Source organism: Hyperolius riggenbachi, chromosome 10 (genome assembly GCF_040937935.1).
Source record: "Hyperolius riggenbachi isolate aHypRig1 chromosome 10, aHypRig1.pri, whole genome shotgun sequence".
Classification (NCBI taxonomy): Eukaryota; Metazoa; Chordata; class Amphibia; order Anura; family Hyperoliidae; genus Hyperolius; species Hyperolius riggenbachi.
This window is the reverse complement of record NC_090655.1, coordinates 184,941,320-184,958,636: the sequence shown is the minus strand read 5'-3', so window position 1 is coordinate 184,958,636 and position 17,317 is coordinate 184,941,320. Positions and strand designations below refer to the sequence as shown.

General features: G+C 40.7%; 1 protein-coding gene across 2 annotated transcripts in view; it reads left to right on the top strand.

Annotated features, from left to right (window-relative positions):
* The first annotated feature begins 513 nt into the window (after positions 1-513).
* LOC137534057 (dual specificity protein phosphatase 13B-like) overlaps positions 514-17,317 on the top strand; it is a 99,581-nt gene continuing 82,777 nt past the window's right edge. Inside the window, exons 1-3 of one of the 2 annotated variants that reach the window (XM_068255387.1) lie at positions 514-646; positions 942-1,159; positions 11,174-11,433. In XM_068255387.1, the coding sequence (XP_068111488.1) occupies positions 528-646; positions 942-1,159; positions 11,174-11,385 (549 nt within the window). In that variant the 5' untranslated portion in view covers positions 514-527 and the 3' untranslated portion in view covers positions 11,386-11,433. Of the gene's footprint in view, positions 647-941; positions 1,160-11,173; positions 11,434-17,317 lie in introns of those variants that run through there. The other variant, XM_068255384.1, reaches the window with a different exon arrangement.

Here is a 17,317-nt window from a genome sequence, read left to right as displayed (position 1 = left end):
AGCAGAACCGCTCTGGTGTGCACTAGGCCTAAGAGATCCCTGCTGTCCTAAAATTTACTACAAAGAAAAGGAAAATATTTAACTCAGCTAAATAGCTTATCCACCTCAGAACTTGTCACTCATTTTCAAAAATGATTGGTAAATAATTAGATTTTTTTAAAGTTTAATTTTATCCATAATCAGCATGGATATTTACCAAGGGACCTACTTTATACTGTTAAAATATTCTTAAATGTCAGTGATCATAGATGCAGAACTACGAAGACTCAAAAGCTCATTGTTTCAGTTATTTTTCTATTTTGATACCAGTATTTTATAGCCGCGAGCAGAACATGCCTCAGGACAATTGCTCAGTGTCTAAACTCTCCCAGCCCCCACCAAATCTCTTCTAGACGAACTTAGTGACAGTCTGTCAGCTGTTACACAGCATCAAGTGTCTCCTCATAGTGACAGTCTGATATAGGCAGTACAACTGCTACATCTAAGGATCTCCTTCTACTGCTGCTACTTTTTCTTAGGCTCTTAAAATGAGGAAGCTATGTAGGGACCCCCCTCCCGTGTGTGAGCTGGAGGCACTGTTAGAAAGCTACAAGGGGGATACACATCACGTGGACCAAGTCTTTCCCAACCTATTCCTGGGGGATGTGTAAGTGGCAATGCCAAAGTGACAAGTGATGCAATTACACTACAGAGATCGCAGGAGCTAATAACAATGTCTAATTCAAGTGCTTGCTTACTCATAATAAATGCAATATTATTTTTGACACTAACAAAAAATGCATTTTATTCTACATACACCTGCTTTGCTAGTTTCACCATTTCTTCTAACTGAAAGTAGTACCCTGACTGTTAGAGGAGTTCAGTGACCTTGTAAGACAAGTTCAGTACTGCTAGGCATGTTACGCAACACACTTATACTTGTATCTTATATCATGTAACAGAATTATTGCAAATGACAAAAAAAAGCTGAAGAAGATGGCCATCACACATGTCCTGAACGCAGCTCACGCCTCATGGGAATGCACAGGAGAGAACGTGGATTACGGTCCTGATATCCATTACTATGGCATCACTGCAGAAGACTGCCCAGAATTTAACATAAGTGTATATTTACGCCCAGCGGCACAGTTCATACACAAAGCCCTGACCACACCAAATGGTGAGTACAGAACAACTAAAAATGATGATTTAATGCCTACAATAATTCATGCAAAATGGATAGCATATAGGGGTTAATTCACAAAGCAGCATTACACTGAAACAAAGTAAGGTTTATGTAAATAAACATGTACATGCATTAAATATTACGAATAAAACCTTAGTACTCGTTAACTAGGTTACTTATAAAATAACACACCAGCAGGTAGATAATACATGAGAGGGCACAAATGCTGTACCAGTTATCTTCTTGCTTGCCCATTATTTTATGTGCGGTGTAGTTAACGGGCATTAAAGTAAGGCTGAACTGAAAATAAACTTATGAGATCATTAATTGTATGTGCAGTGCTAATGGTAAATAGAACATTAGTCACATAGAGCGGAGGCCTCGATTTTTAATTTCAGTTTAAGATTTGATTCTTTAAGACTGAATTCTACAGCAGCCATGACAGTTTCGTATAAAATTTGCTTTATTCAGCTGCATAACAAAAATAAATAATGACCCTTTAAACTTTTCAGCATTAAAACCTTATCAGCATTGTTTCTCCAGCCCAGATAAATGGATTTTGCCTTCTATTTACTTTTCAGGATATCTGGATAAATTTGACTTTGACTGTTTTACATACATAAATAACTACTCTAGTTTTGGGGGTTTTTAGCACTTGCTGTACTTCCCTACCATAGGTTATTTCCTTTTAAAATAAGATCAATTTTCACATTTCACGCTCCTACCATTCATTCGCCAATAACTATCACTACTTATCATACCTAAATTATTGATATATTGTTTTTTTGCGAGACAATCTAGTCTTTCTTTGGTTGGTACTTTTTCCTAAGAATTATTTTATTTTCTATGCATTTTAAAGGGAATAAGGATTTCTTTAAAATTATTTCTTTTTATGCAATTTGCTTGATCTGTTCATGTCTAGTGTGTATGAATTGATATGCAATGTTATAATGTGGGTGTTAGGGATTTAGCATCTTATATTTTGCATGAAAATGTTTGTAATGTACTTTACTTTTTGCTAGAATGAGTTGCTCTTTAAAGAGTAACTTCAGCCTAAACAAACATACTATCATTAAGTTACATTAGTTATGTTAATTAAAATAGATAGGTAATATAATCTCTTTCCCACCCCGTTTTAAAAGAAAAGGTAAATGTTTGTGATTTCAGGGGGGCAGCCATCTTTTTGGTTGAAAGGAAGTGACTGCCTGTCCTGTGTCCTGATCACCCCTCCCAGCTGCGTGCACTAGGGAACGAGAACAACATCATCAGAAATCCCATCATGCTTTGCACAGCATCAGGTGAAAAATGCCCGGGCAGATTTCTTTGATGGGGCAGAGCTTAGCTTCTGTGCAGCTAAAAATTAGGCTTTTTTTTCAGGGCTGCTAAGTAGATTTTTAGTCTGGAGGTTCACTTTAAGTGATTTGCCTGCCCATTTGGGGGGTGTTTTTTGTATATAGTCATGGTAGTCTAGGTTTAGCATTTGATAAAGGTCTATACAGTGGCTGGATAGAGTACTGGTTAAGAGTTCTGCCTCTGACACAGGAGACCAGGGTTCGAATCTTGGCTCTTCCTGTTCAGTAAGCCAGATCAGTAAAGATCCTTGGGCAAGACTCGTAATACTGCTATTGCCTATAGAGTGTATACTAGTGGCTGCAGCTCTGGAGCTTTGAGACCGCCAGGAGAAAAGTGAGCTATAAATGTTCTGTATCTTGGCTTGTGTCTATGAAAACAAAACGTTTGCAGCAATGATTTATGTGCTTTTTCAACAAATTGTATGAAAAAACCAAAATTAGCTTACCTGGTAATGCTGTTTTTAATAACCCTCCAGGACAGGTGCTTACATATGAGATTAGGCCCCGCCCCCAACAGGAAACACAAAGAACTAGCTCTCTATAAGTTCCACCTCTAACCTCTACCTGCCAGTATGTTCCAATTAACTGTTCCGATAGATTATTCTACTTCACACATTACCTAAATATCCGTTTATAGTTAAAAAACCTTTTTATGACCACATGTTTACACATCAAATTATTTACATGCAACCATAAGTTTCTAGGGTGGGTCACCTGTCCTGGAGGGTTATTAAAAACAGCATTACCAGGTAAGCTAATTTTGGTTTTTTCAAATAACCCTCCAGGACAGGTGCTTACATATGAGATGATATGCAATAAATAACACTAACCTTAGGGAGGGATCACAGCCTGAAGAACCTTTCTTCCAAAAGTCTGTTCCTCTGCCGATAATAGATCCAACCTGTAGTGTTTGATGAAGGTGTTCACCGTCTTCCAGGTGGCCGCCTTGCAGATTTCGGTTGCCGTCGCTCCAGCTCTGTAAGCCCAGGAAGTTGCAACTGACCTAGCCGAATGTGCTGTTACTTCTCTTGGACCTGGAACTCCCTTAAGCCTATATGCTTCCTTAATGCAGGATCTGATCCATCTTGCTATAGAGGCCTTAGACATGCTTTTTCCCTTTGCTGCTCCAGAAAAATTCACAAATAATGCCGTAGATTTTCTAAACTCCTTTACTCTGTCTAAATAAAATAGCAAACATCTCCTGACATCTAGTTTATGCCATTTAATTTCCCTTGGATCTGTTGCGTTTTTACAAAAGGATGGCAATACAATCTCTTGCATCCTATTGGACAGGGTAGCAACCTTTGGCAAGAACTCACTCGTCGTCTTCAGGACTACCCTATCGTGAAAAATTAAACAAAAAGGTTCAACCGAGCTTAGTGCCTCCAGTTCGCTTATCCTCCTTGCTGAGGTCACTGCTACCAAAAAAACTGTTTTCATTGTTAATAATCGTAATGAAATTTCATTTAATGGCTCAAAGTCCTCACTCATTAAGACGTTTAGAACTAAAGTTAAATCCCATCTTGGGTATGAACGTTTCATTACTGGCCTAGAACGTTCTACCGATTTCAGAAATCTAATAACTAAGGGTTCTAAGGCTAACCGCCTATTAAGAAAAACTGAAAGGGCTGCAATCTGCACTTTCAAAGTACTTAATGCCAGTCTCTTGTCGACTCCATCCTGCAAAAATTCTAATACTGAGGCCAGTCTGTTGGATTTCAGACCTGATTGCTCTTTCCAATTACAAAAGGTCTTCCAATACTTTAAGTAGATTGCCCTCGTAACGCTTTTCCTACTGTTCAGTATCGTTCTTGTTACTCTGTCAGAAAATCCTCTTCTTTTTAAGATTTGCCCCTCAGAAACCACGCTGTCAGCTGAAGATTGGGAATCTGAGTCCACTCGTCTTCTCTTTTGAGGAGGCTGTGTCTGTCTCTCAATTGGATCGGTTTGTCCACCAACATCGATTTTATCATTGGGAACCAGACTCGTTTTGGCCAATTGGGTGCAATCAGTATCATATACATTGTAGTTGATCTTAGCTTTTGTAATACTACTGATAATAGAGGGATTGGCGGGAAGGCATAGGCGATCTGAAAATCCCATGTCTGAGCCAAGGCATCTACTCCTAAAGCTCCTTTTGGATCTAGGGAAAAAAAGTGGTCGCAGTGTGTGTTCTTCCAGTTGGCAAACAGATCTACTTGAGGACAACCCCACTTCTGTGTCAACTCCCTGAACACTCTTGGGTTTAGGCTTAGCTCTGAATTTGACAATCTTTTTCTGCTTAATAGATCCGCCATAGTATTCAGTGACCCCTTGAGATGAACTGCTGTAATCGATTGAAGGTTCTGTTCTGCCCAATCTAATATCTGTAGTACTAGGTTTAGAAGCTGTTCTGACCTCGTACCTCCTTGTTTGTTCAAATACATCACTACTGTGATGTTGTCTGACCTGACTTGGAGATGGTGGCCTCTTATCTTGTCGGCCGCCTGTATCAGTGCCTCCTTTACTGCTAGCAATTCTCGAAAGTTTGACGAGTGAGTCATTACTTCTTTCGACCAAGTACCCTGTAAATAAATGCTTTCTATATGAGCCCCCCAACCTATCAGGCTGGCATCTGTCGTTAATACCCTCGTTATCGGATATCTCCATAAACGACCCTGTATCAGTCTGTCCTCCTGGACCCACCAATCTAGGCTCTGCTTTATCTCTGCTGGCATACAAAGGGTCTGATCTATGGCCGTTTGAACTCCTCTCCAATTCTGCAGAAGCCATTGCTGTATGTGTCTTATGTGCCTCAGTGCCCAGTATACTGATGGAGCTGTGGAGGTTAAAAATCCTATCAACCTCATTACTTGTCTTACTGTTGTGACTGTTTCCCTCTGGTATTGCTGTACCATTGTCTGGAGTTTCATTATCTTGTCCTGTGGAAGATATAATTTTTGAGACACTGAATCCACCCTGAACCCCAGGAATTGAATCTGCTGTGTTGGAATGAGGTAGGATTTCTGAAAATTCACTAGCCAACCTGTCCGCTCTAGGAGTTCTATCACCAACTTCTTGTGGTTTTCCAGTGCTTGAATACTGTCGGCTAGTACTAACAAATCGTCCAGGTATGGGATTACAAGAATGCCCCTGAGGTGTAGAGCCCCCACAATTTCTGCCATTACTTTTGTGAAAATTCTGGGTGCTGAAGAGATTCCGAATGGAAGACCGCAAAATTGAAAATGTTCTGGACCTGAACTCGTCTTTATACTGAATCGAAGGAAAACTTGAGATTCTTTCCTTATTGGGATATGCCAATAAGCATCTGTTAAATCGATATTGATCATAAAACAATCTGGGAACAGTAGGTTTCGCATCGTAAATACTGTCTCCATTCGGAATCTCTCGTATTTTATATATGGATTCAGAGGTTTGAGGTTTAATATCAAACGATATTTCCCTGTGGGCTTCTTTACGAAAAAGACTCTGGAGTAGAATCCCCTTTCTTCCTGATCTACTGGAACTCTGCAGACCACGTCTCTTGCGAGCATATCCTGCACTATCTGTAACATCGCTCTCTTTTCCTCTGGCACTCTTGGGGCCTGAGTAATTACAAATCGATTGGGAGGAGGTTTTGAAAATTGGATCTTGTATCCATTTTCTACTAGATCTAAAATAAATTTGTTTTTTGTTATTTCTTTCCAACCTAGTAGGAACTTTTTTAACCTGCCTCCCACCTTGTTGGCGTCATGGTCTGTCCTTATTTTCCGTTGATCTGAACAACGGATTTCTTTTGGTAAAACCTCTATTGCCTGCCCAAGGCTTACGCCTCTGCTGTTCCTTACCCTGTGCCTGTCTTTTACGAAAAAACGGCTTCTTTTTTGGCTCAAACTTTCTCTTTTTAGGAAAGGTTGTCTTTTTGCTGGCTGTACGCTCTAATACCTCCTGGAGCTGTGGACCAAATAATAAATCTCCTGAGAAGGGAAGACTACATGCCCTGGCTTTTGATGTCTGACTCCCATCCCAAGTTTTTAACCATAGATTCCTACGTGCATTATTTATTAGTGCCGTGGATCTTGCTGTTACTCTTAGTGATTCTGAGGCTGCATCAATCACATAATCATTACCACCCTCAACCACCTCAATGGCTTCAAGAATATCTTTCTTAGGTGCATCTTCGTCAACCAATCTTTTAATTCTTTCCAACCATACAGACATAGTGCGGGATACACAGGTCGTTGCTGCGGCTGGTTTGAAGTTGGTCGCACAAGCTGACCAAGCCTTTTTAAGTGAAAATTCAATTCTCTTATCCCCTGGATCCTTAAGTCTACCAAAATCCTCGAAAGCTAACTCATTATCTTTCTCGACTTGGCTAAAAGCTGCGTCAAGCTTGGGACATGACTCCCATAACTTCGCATCCTCTTCCGCAAACGGAAAACGTCTCTTAAATCCCTTTGAAATAAATAATCTTTTCTCAGGATCTTTCCATTGTAATGTAATTAAATTCTTCATAGAATTATGCAAAGGAAAACAAAGTTGCTCTGATGGTTCCATTCCCATATACAATTTGTCATGCAAGGATTTTTCTGACGTCTTTTTCTGTGGTATATCTAGCGTTGAATAAATTGCCTTAAGCAGCTCTTCTGTCTCTTCTGAGGCAAATTTAAACTTTGATGCCTTATTTGCATCTTCAGTCTCCTCATGTTCAGACAATTCCTCAGAAGACACAGAGTATGGTTCACCCGTTTCGTGGTGACTCTCTTGCTCTTCTTCTGATGAATAAATAATTCTAGGGGATTTACTTGTGGCTTTTTTAGGTTTAACTACCTGCTCAGGCTGCCGCCCTTGTGCAGAGGTGGTAGGTAGACTTTCTCTAAATGCCTTAAAGGTCTCAACCATTTCTTGGCGCATTGTAAACATAAAGTCTTTACAAGAGGCTGTATTATCTTCATTAATGATACTTGAAATACATTTCTGACAGGATGCTTTTGGCCAGTGCAGTTGTAAGGGTTTATTACAGAGAATGCAACTCCTGGGCCTTTCAGAGCTATCAGACTCCATAGCATCCTAAGGGAAACATACAAAATAACCCCATCAATATGTTAAACAGCCACCTTACTCTATATCAACATGATTGAATAATATGAGCGGCCTGGATCCTAATTCAATTCGTATAATAGCCTAAACAAAGTCTAATTTGCATCAGGACAATTGCACTGACAGCCATTCCCTGTGCATATCCAATATACAAATATATCAGTAATTGCCAACATCCCATAATCACCTGATATAACTTAGATGCTTTTAATTGGTTAAACAAAAACACCATATGCATTAGGATGATTTAGACTGAATAGTAATCACCTAATATCCACACTTAATCACATATAAACTTTTATGTTGGGACCATAAATAATGCCGCTGTAAATTTAGCATATACTATAACTAACATGCACTAGGTTGTGTATATGACTCCTATATTAACCATCTAAGCATCTGTTTAATACAATATCAGACCTCTGAGATCAGACTGCGGGATAGGTAAACATTAACTTTCCCCCCTTAGCAGACCTCAATCAGACAGCGGCTACTAACATCAGACCTTGCAGATCAGACGGGCGAATGTCCTCCGACGTAGCCTCCACTTACCTGATCTGCTGTCTTCTGCTTTGCGTCCATCTCCTCCTACACACAAACGCATGTGGGGATGGACGCCGCGGCCTCTAAGCAGGCACCCAACCCGGAACCGGAAATACGTCACCGTAAGGGCGGAAGTTTCGCATAGCCAGCGTTACTGCCCTCGCTTCCGCCTGGACACGCTGCCACACTCCCGCACACTCCAGAAGCCACCATTCCGCCTCCGCATGGCGCCAGCTTCCTCCGTTGGGTGTATGGCCTCCGCCTTAGCTGCCTCCGCTGCCGCTCCCCTGGTCACCACTGCACCTGCCGGCCATCCCAGGAGAATCCACCACCCGGTGGATAAGGTAAACCTCATCATTCCACCTGGACCAGGCTACCCTTTACTAGTTCCTAATGGCCTCAGCACTGCCTGGCTGCCGACCACCTCTCCTAGCCAGAGAGCTAGGTGTTCCCCGGAACAGGAAACACAAAGAACTGGCAGGTAGAGGTTAGAGGTGGAACTTATAGAGAGCTAGTTCTTTGTGTTTCCTGTTGGGGGCGGGGCCTAATCTCATATGTAAGCACCTGTCCTGGAGGGTTATTTGAAAAAATGGTGGAGCCTCAGATCTGTGGATTTGTAGGGTAGAGGGTCAGCTATAGCACTAAGAGGATGCTCAGTCACAGTCAATGGAGCAGGCTATGCAACTAAAGCAGTAAGTGAGTGCATTACCCTATTGGTTAGGCTACACAGTAAAGGTGGGTAAATCCCAAAAGTAGCTTAACAAAATTACAAATATTTCAACAGGTATAACATTCCAAATATACATAGTTTAGCCCTACTGTACACTGTTTGACGTGACTCCATTTTTTTAAGATTCTTTATTTTTCAAATAAAGGTTTTCAACAATACAAATGTAAGAAAAAGCACATTGGACTATTTGCAATTCACGTTTTCTCATCAGTTTCCTCTTAGGTGATATTTTTACAAATTGTCATAAAATGCCTTTTAAGTCACCAGCAAGCAATAAAATACTCAAAATTTGTACTTTTTTTTACCAACTTTTGGGTACATTTTTAATTGTAAAATGCTGAAAATGTAGTTTACAGAGAAGATGAAAATTATCTCCTAGGAGATAACTCAGGTGAAAAAAATGAATTGTATATGGGCCCTGCTAGGTGATAATTGTTCATCTTCTGTTCGAAATAACTTTTTATCACCCTGCAACTGAAAAAGTACTAAAAAGTACCAGTATGTGAATAAGTACTGTCAAAATTATTCTGAGTATTGTCTTGCTTGCTGGTGGCTTGAAGGGCATCCCCCCCCCCATTCCCTTTAGATTGTAAGCTCGCAAGGGCAGGGCTCTCTCCCCCTTTTGTGTCTTGGTAACCATTATACATTTTATTCATCATGTTAATTTTATCACTGTCATTACCAATTCGATAATTTGTATTTAGTATCATTCTTTGTATTTTGTCACCAATTATGTATCTTGTATATTGGTGTACACCATTGTCTGTATTATTATGTACCCCATGTTTGTTTCTTACTTTGTACAGCGCCACGGAATATGTTGGCGCTTTATAAATCAATAATAATAATAATTTTATTAATCAGGTGTGAAAATATCACCTAGGAGAAAACTAGTTGAAAAAGTGAATTGCACGACCAATATGCAAATAACTTTTTCTCCTGAGTTTTCTCCTTAGTAATATTTTCGAAGTTGTCAATATAATGCATTTTAAATCACCAGCAAGCAAGACAATACTTAAAAGGGCACTACAGCGAAAAACTGTACAATTTAAAATATGTGCAAACATATACAAATAAGAAGTAGATTTTTTTCCAGAGTAAAATGAGCCATAAATTACTTTTCTCCTATAATGCTGTCACTTACAGTAGGCAGTAGAAATCTGACAGAAGTGACAGGTTTTGGACTAGTCCATCTCTTCATAGGGGATTCTCAGCAAGGCTTTTATGCTTTATAAAGATATTCCCTAAAAACGATTTAAACAAAGATGCTGGCCCGCTTCCCTGCTCCCTACACAGTTTTTCGGCAGTTGGACAGAGCAACTGCCATTCACTAAGTGCTTTTGAAAAGAAATATATCCCTGAGAATATAGTTTTGAAAGCAGTTTTTTTTTCAATAGTTTTGAAAGTACATTCCACCTACTTTTTGGTACTTTTTCAACTGCAAAGTGCTGAAAAGTTATTCTAAATAGAAAATGAATTATTTTTCTCCTAGGACAAAACTCAGGAGAAAAAAAAATAATTGCATATGGGCCCTTGTGTCAAAAATACCTATAGAGTTGCAAAATAGCAGCAGCTCACTGGTGCTGCCACATCCTAGTAACAAGACACAGAATAAAATCTCATGAAAGAAAAGAAAAGAGAAACTATGAAATACGAAATCCACATAACCAGTACATTTTGGAGAGAAAAGATGTAGCATTCATAAATGTTATGAGCAATCATTACCAAGCAAGAAAAATCACATGGCTGCCCCCATGTGAGCTCCTGAGAGTCTCAAAATGTCCCTGCTTCAGTCGAAGAGGGAGTAGCATACGTCAGGGACCCCGAGGCACAAAGTGAACATAAACTCGGGATACCAGCTCTCAACAAAAATAAATACCCAGAGACCCATGCACACACTGCTAGTAAGAGAAAAAACAAATAATAAAAAGGCAAGATTAGTCAGGTATATGAATTATCACATAATAGCTCATAAGAGGAAAGAAAGAGCCAAGAAAAGGAAAAAGGAAAGAAAAGCAACAGAGAAGTAAGAGAAAAGAATAGAGAGAGCAGTGAAAAGGGAGGAAAAGGGGTAAGAAGGTGAGCTAATCTCTTCAAAGTGCATCAATATATCAAATGAAGAACAGGGAGGGGAGGGGGACCGGTAGGGACGTGACTCCATTTTTGTACTTGCTTTAAAACAAAAATATTTCCAATGTAATGTAACAACAATATGTCTTCTAATGATTCCTGCTCTGCAGTATGTTTTATCTAGCTTCAATTAACCTCTAATTATATACACATACATATAATTTTTTTTTTCAGGAAGGATCCTTGTGCATTGTGTTCTGGGTAAAAGCCGTTCAGCCACCCTAGTCCTGGCTTATTTAATGATCTACCAGAACTTTACCTTGGAAAACGCCATTCATCATGTTTCTCAGTATCGTTGCATTGCTCCAAATCGTGGTTTCCTGCTGCAACTGCAACAGCTTGAACTGGAGCTGCACTACTCACTTTGGAGATGCCTCTTACTCTAGTCGCAAAAAAGCAGCAAGGAATGAGCTTATAGATGCTTCAGATGAAAGGTGCTTCTAAGGACCATGTGACTGTGTTGAAAAGAGAAAGGAGAAATCGATATTTGGCACTGAAGTCCTAAAAGGCAATACTTGATTAACTTAACTGTCAAATTAGATCTAAATTAATTGGCTCGTTCATGAAACATGAACTTTAATAATGATCAATAATGTATATTGTAGATATTTGAAAGGAAACAATTGATGAAAAGGTAAACTGTATAGACACAGAAAATGCGTACATTATCACAGTGTTTGGTTAGACACTGATATTTGTATCCCTCATAATGAGTTATACATGTTCACAGCCAAATTTCATGAAAAGAAAACACTTTCAGCTTAGGTACAGATGTAGCATCAGCTAGATCTGTTCCCGAGCCTGGTCACAAGAAAAGAATTTAAAAACATTATTATAATCAAATGAAAATCGGTTGTGCCAAGTGCATGCCCAACTGGCAATGTGACCAACTTTGGGACGGAATTGGTCGCATATGTCGATCACGCATGCTGCATGTTGGGACGATTTGCTTGATCGTGTGTGCGTCAGTAATGGCGTGCAAATTCGTGACGAACGCGACAAAATCCCAGACGCTGTCCCCCCTAATGTTATGTGTCACCCCGATGCCCAGTGCAAAGTTATACATTACCTGTCCACGGCCTCCGCTTGTCCTTCACTGCTTCCAGGGTTCCTCCGTTCTGCATACATGTGCCCCCCCCCACGTGGCTGCCTTATAAGGACGCATGTGTGACGTCAGATGTCATACACGCGGCCACTTTACTACGCAACCAGGTGGCCCGCGTGTATGAAGAACGGAGGAATTCCGCAAGCAGCACAAGCGGAGGCCGTGGACAAGTAATGTTAAACTTGCACTGGGAACCCGGGGGGGGGGGGGGTTGGCAAGATTTGACAAAGTCAGGGTGGCAAGGCGGCGGATGCGGGCATTACAAGGTCGATTCCGGATGGATTTCAACATGAAAACGATCAGGAATCGGTCTGTGGTGTATGGGCAGCTGACAAATCTCTCTCCAATCAGAGAGAGATTTGTCTCTTGGTCAAATCTGCCCATCATCGATAAATGTATGGCTACATTTAAAGAAACCAGAGCTCAAGTAAAGTAAAGAATCAATACTTACCCGGGAATTCCTCCCACCCTATAAAAACACGCGCGAGTTCCTTGCTGTCCTCCCGCGGTCTGCCGTTCAGTCACAATCAGCCCTGGTAACATGCTCAGTGATGTCAGTCCGGTTCTAGCACATGCGCAGAAGACCCTGACTGGACGCGACTGAGCAAGTTAACAAGGCTGATTGCGGCTGAACGGCAGACCGCATCCAGATTGCAGTAAGCATCGATCCTTTACTTTACTTGAGCTCTGGTACAATTTAAAGACACTCTGAAGTCTCTTAAAATTCTGCTTTTTATTTCAAAAATGTGTTTATCATCATTCCCCTAACTAAAACGCATCCCTGCAGCTGGAATCTAACTAAATTCCCCCCAAACTCCCCGGGGGGCAATCCGGGCAGCGCTTCTGTGTGAGGCAGAGCTTTCAGCGGTAGCTCTGCCTCTCCATGCGTCTGTCAGCCTGGATTGCCGCCTCTTCCCCGCCCTTCTCAGTCTTCCTTCACTGAGAGGGGCAGTGGAGAGGCGGAGATGCGCGCTGACAGACGCGTGTAGAGGCAGAGCTGCAGCTGAAAGCTCTGCCTCACACGGAAGCGCACAGGGCAGCAAAATCCACGACCAAGAAAGTTGTGGATTTTGCGAGGGGAGTTTGGGGGAATTTAGTTAGTGTCCAGCTGCGGGGATGCAGAGTTTTAGATAGGGGAATGATGTTAAACACATTTTTTAAATAAAAAGCGGAATTTTAAGAGACTTCAGAGTCTCTTTAAGGTCCACACACATCCAATTTTTATCTGCATTTTTATCTGCAGATGACTGGCCAATTTTGCCACTGCCATGTAGTATGAGGGACAACAGATTTTGAATACTAAAATCTTTGTAAAAAAAAAGTTCACAAAAGACCTCAAAAGATCCAGACTAAAGATATTTATCTCTCAAGCTTTCAGATCCATCTGGTGGATCTGATCAGCAGATGACTGTCCGTTAAACAAGGTGTGTATGAGATCTCCGGATATCATAGACTATGAAAACATTTTGCAGGAACTGATCTTTTGTAGATCCTGATCTTTTGCATGTGTACAGCCTTTCAAAACTCCCTGACAAACCTATGTGACAGATACATTCCTCAGTTTTCAAAGATTTTTTTTCTGATGGGTCTACTCAGCGGAAGCAGTAGATTTGGGCGCATGAGACAAGTGGACAAAAAGGGCGCCCCATTCACTCCCATTATAAATATCGTTTATCGGGCGCCGAACAGGGAGAAAAAGGCGCCCGAGATTATTAACGTTTTCACAAACGGCGCCCGGAGAATTTTAAGGATTTATGACTATGTTTGTGATGATTTAACTTTACAAAATCAGCCCGTGACGAATAACGTTTATAAAGATACTAAATCACTATTTATAAAACATTTCTAAAACATTATTATCCACCCAAAAAAATTAATTACATTTTTTTATTTACATTTTTTATTTATTAATGTCTGTAAAACATTATTATCCATAGGGGGTCTTAGGTTTAGGCACCAACAGGGGGGTCTTAGGTTTAGGCACCAACAGGGGGGTCTTAGGTTTAGGCACCAACAGGGGGGTCTTAGGTTTAGGCACCAACTGGGGGGTCTTAGGTTTAGGCACCAACAGGGGGGTCTTCGGTTTAGGCACCAGCTGGGGGGTCTTAGGTTTAGGCACCAACAGGGGGGGTCTTAGGTTTAGGCACCAACTGGGGGGTCTTAGGTTTAGGCACCAACAGGGGGGTCTTAGGTTTAGGCACCAACAGGGGGGTCTTAGGTTTAGGCACCAACAGGGGGGTCTTAGGTTTAGGCACCAACAGGGGGTCTAGGGGTTAGGGAGAGGTACAGGGAGGGTTTTTAACAAACGTTAAAATAAGTTTCAGTTTACAAATAGGGAAGATTAACGTTTTAAGAATTGCCGATCTCATACACATTATTTAGTGATTTATAAATTCTTAAAACACTATTTCTAAACGAAATTCTACACAATATTTCAATAAACGATAATACTGTTTATCGTTTACACCACGCGCCCTTTTTTCCCCGACGCTCTTTTTTGATGTACCCCTACTCAGCTTAACAGAATAGATTGTGTAGGTATGGCTCTCATACTACATAGAAGGTGGTTAAATTGGTCTTTGATCTTTCATTTTCCAAAGACTTTTATCTCTTATGTGTGTACCTAGCTTAATGTGGGTGGTGTCTAAGAAAACCACACATCAAAAGGTGCAGCCAGACATCACAAGAAGTGGAAATACAGCCTATCTGGAACCATAAAAAAAGTTTAAAAATGCTTGCAAACCTTTGTGAGGCATTCTGCAATGGTCTGGCATGTTTATACTTCCTATAAGTGAATGTTCCCTTATGGTCAGATCATGTTTACATCAAGGACTTACAAATACCAAAAATGTTAGCCTTGTTTATACATAGGCATTTTAAAATGCCCCATACACATTTTACAAGCTTTGTGAAGCATAAGTATGTATTAAGCTTCTCTTTACTCGTTTGCCCCTTCCCAGTGCTATGAATGCTTGATAAGCTTCACAATGTAGCATTGTTTAAGGTCTGACATTTTACAAATGGCCTTTGTGTAAACAGACCCTTAGGTGTTGGAAAATCTCTGTTTGGTAGCAATAACTTATCTAACCCTTTGAGTGATACATTTATAAATCAAATCTTTTTAGGCACTACAGGAAAATATTAGTAGGCTAGTCTACTGGATACTGATATGTGTATGTAATTTAGCTCTTAAACCCACAGCGGTCACAACTGCTTCAAATATCACTGAGAAGACCTTCAATATCTCTTTTCTAATAACTAAACCTAGAAGAAATAATATTCCATTGGGTGTCTTTATATAAATAATGCACAGCTGAGTCACATTCTTACAACTACCTGATAATATCCAGATCCTGTGGGAGTGACTCAAATGCAGGATAGTTGCAGGGCCATAACAATAGCACCTGCGAACCTCGGCACAGCTCTTTAGTATAGCTGTGCAGCCCAGACACGGCTACACTGAAAAGGAAGTGAATAGAACCTGTCCTGTCGCCAGAACAAGCTAAAGCATGACGCTCCACTGCCGAGAACTCTGCAAGATCTGTGGGGGGCAGGGGGCGTTCAGCAGCTGCAGACACAGGTAAGTTGGGGGGGGGGGGGGAGGAGAAGCGCACAAAAAGTATCATGGTGGTAGGCATGAGATATTTAGATTACTCCCCTGGATAGTTGCTAGGCATATCTGGAGCCATGCAGACTGTGAGATGCATCTAAAACTTGCTGAGTGGCGCTTGGTGGTGGATCCAGTCATTGAGGCCAGGGAATTGAGCTCAAGTGTGACTCTTCAATGAAGACAACTCTTTGCCAGTTAGTGCAAGGACAGTGTCAGTACTACTGAACAAATTGCAGCAGTTTTTTGTGGTGGACCTTGGGAGCATGGGTCCAGCCAGTAGCTGTGGAACCCTAGTTGCAAAAATGTATGATGCACAGTAATTTTTTACACAAATCTGGTTCATTTAGACATTGGCCTCAATTCACTAGGCTTATCTCCTGTCTTTAATAACGTTTCTAGAGTTGTTACGATGGTGAAAAGGCATGTAGTATTCAGGAAACATTTTACCTCAGGCAAACCTAAAGTTAACTCTTCTGACTTAAAGTTAACTCTCCAATCCTTAAAATAACTCCAGAGTTAAAGACAGTTAATTAACTGCGTGTGAAAATAACTACAGAGGAGGTAAATTAACTACAGAGGAGGTAACGTAAGAAATTAAGAGATAAGATAACGCTCTCACTGTGTGGAGGTAAGCTTTCTTTTGCCTTATTATCTCCAGCATGATCTTAGTGAATTAAGGCCATTGGGTTGTCCACAGTCGCATGCCAATTAACCTGCACCAACCTGTGCAGCCCACATTCACCTCTCCCAACAATTACTTGTACTGCCCCAGAGTTACCTCCACAGGTCATTGAGAAGACCACCTCTATATACTCATCATGAAGTCTGCACAAGGCATGTGAATTCATTCATTGGTTGTGTGTCCCTGACATCAGAGGTAGGTGGTGGTCATAATCATTTGACTCGACTTTGTGTTATATTAGACCTTCCATCACAATTCCTTTAAAGAATGAATGTTCACTATCCTCTTGGGTGCCTCACTTCTCAAACATCTAGGTGAATGCACCTCCATTACCGTACACCCATCCTATGGCTCTGAGTTAACTTGACTTGCCTAATCTCCATGCTCCCATCCAGTGGCTGACTAAGTACCTTGTACTCCTACTGTGCTGCGTGATCTGGTTTGCATGTATTTATGTATTGTCTTATTGCTGTGCGTCACCCCTAAATATTGTCTGTAACCTTAACTAAATGTCCAGTGCTGCGTAATATGTTGGTGCTTTATAAATACAATAAATAAATGAGCAAAATATTGCTTTGATATAGTATCGGTAGAGAGGAAAGGAGATCATGCTAGGGTATATTCATGAATGTAATGTGGGGCTTTTTATTAGGCAAAGCTTGGTATCCAGAATATTAATGAGCACTTTGTTTAGTTTAAAATGTACACATAAATAGCTATTAGGTTGTGTACCTATTACATGTTATTATACAAGCTATACTATGATAACAGTTGTTTACATATTTGTCCATTTTAAGATATCACAAATACTGTATATTCTGGCTTATAAGACTACTTTTTAACCCAGGAAAATCTTCTCAAAAGTTGGGGGTCGTCTTATACGCGGGTGTCGTTTTATAGGGTGGGCGCTGAAACTTCCGA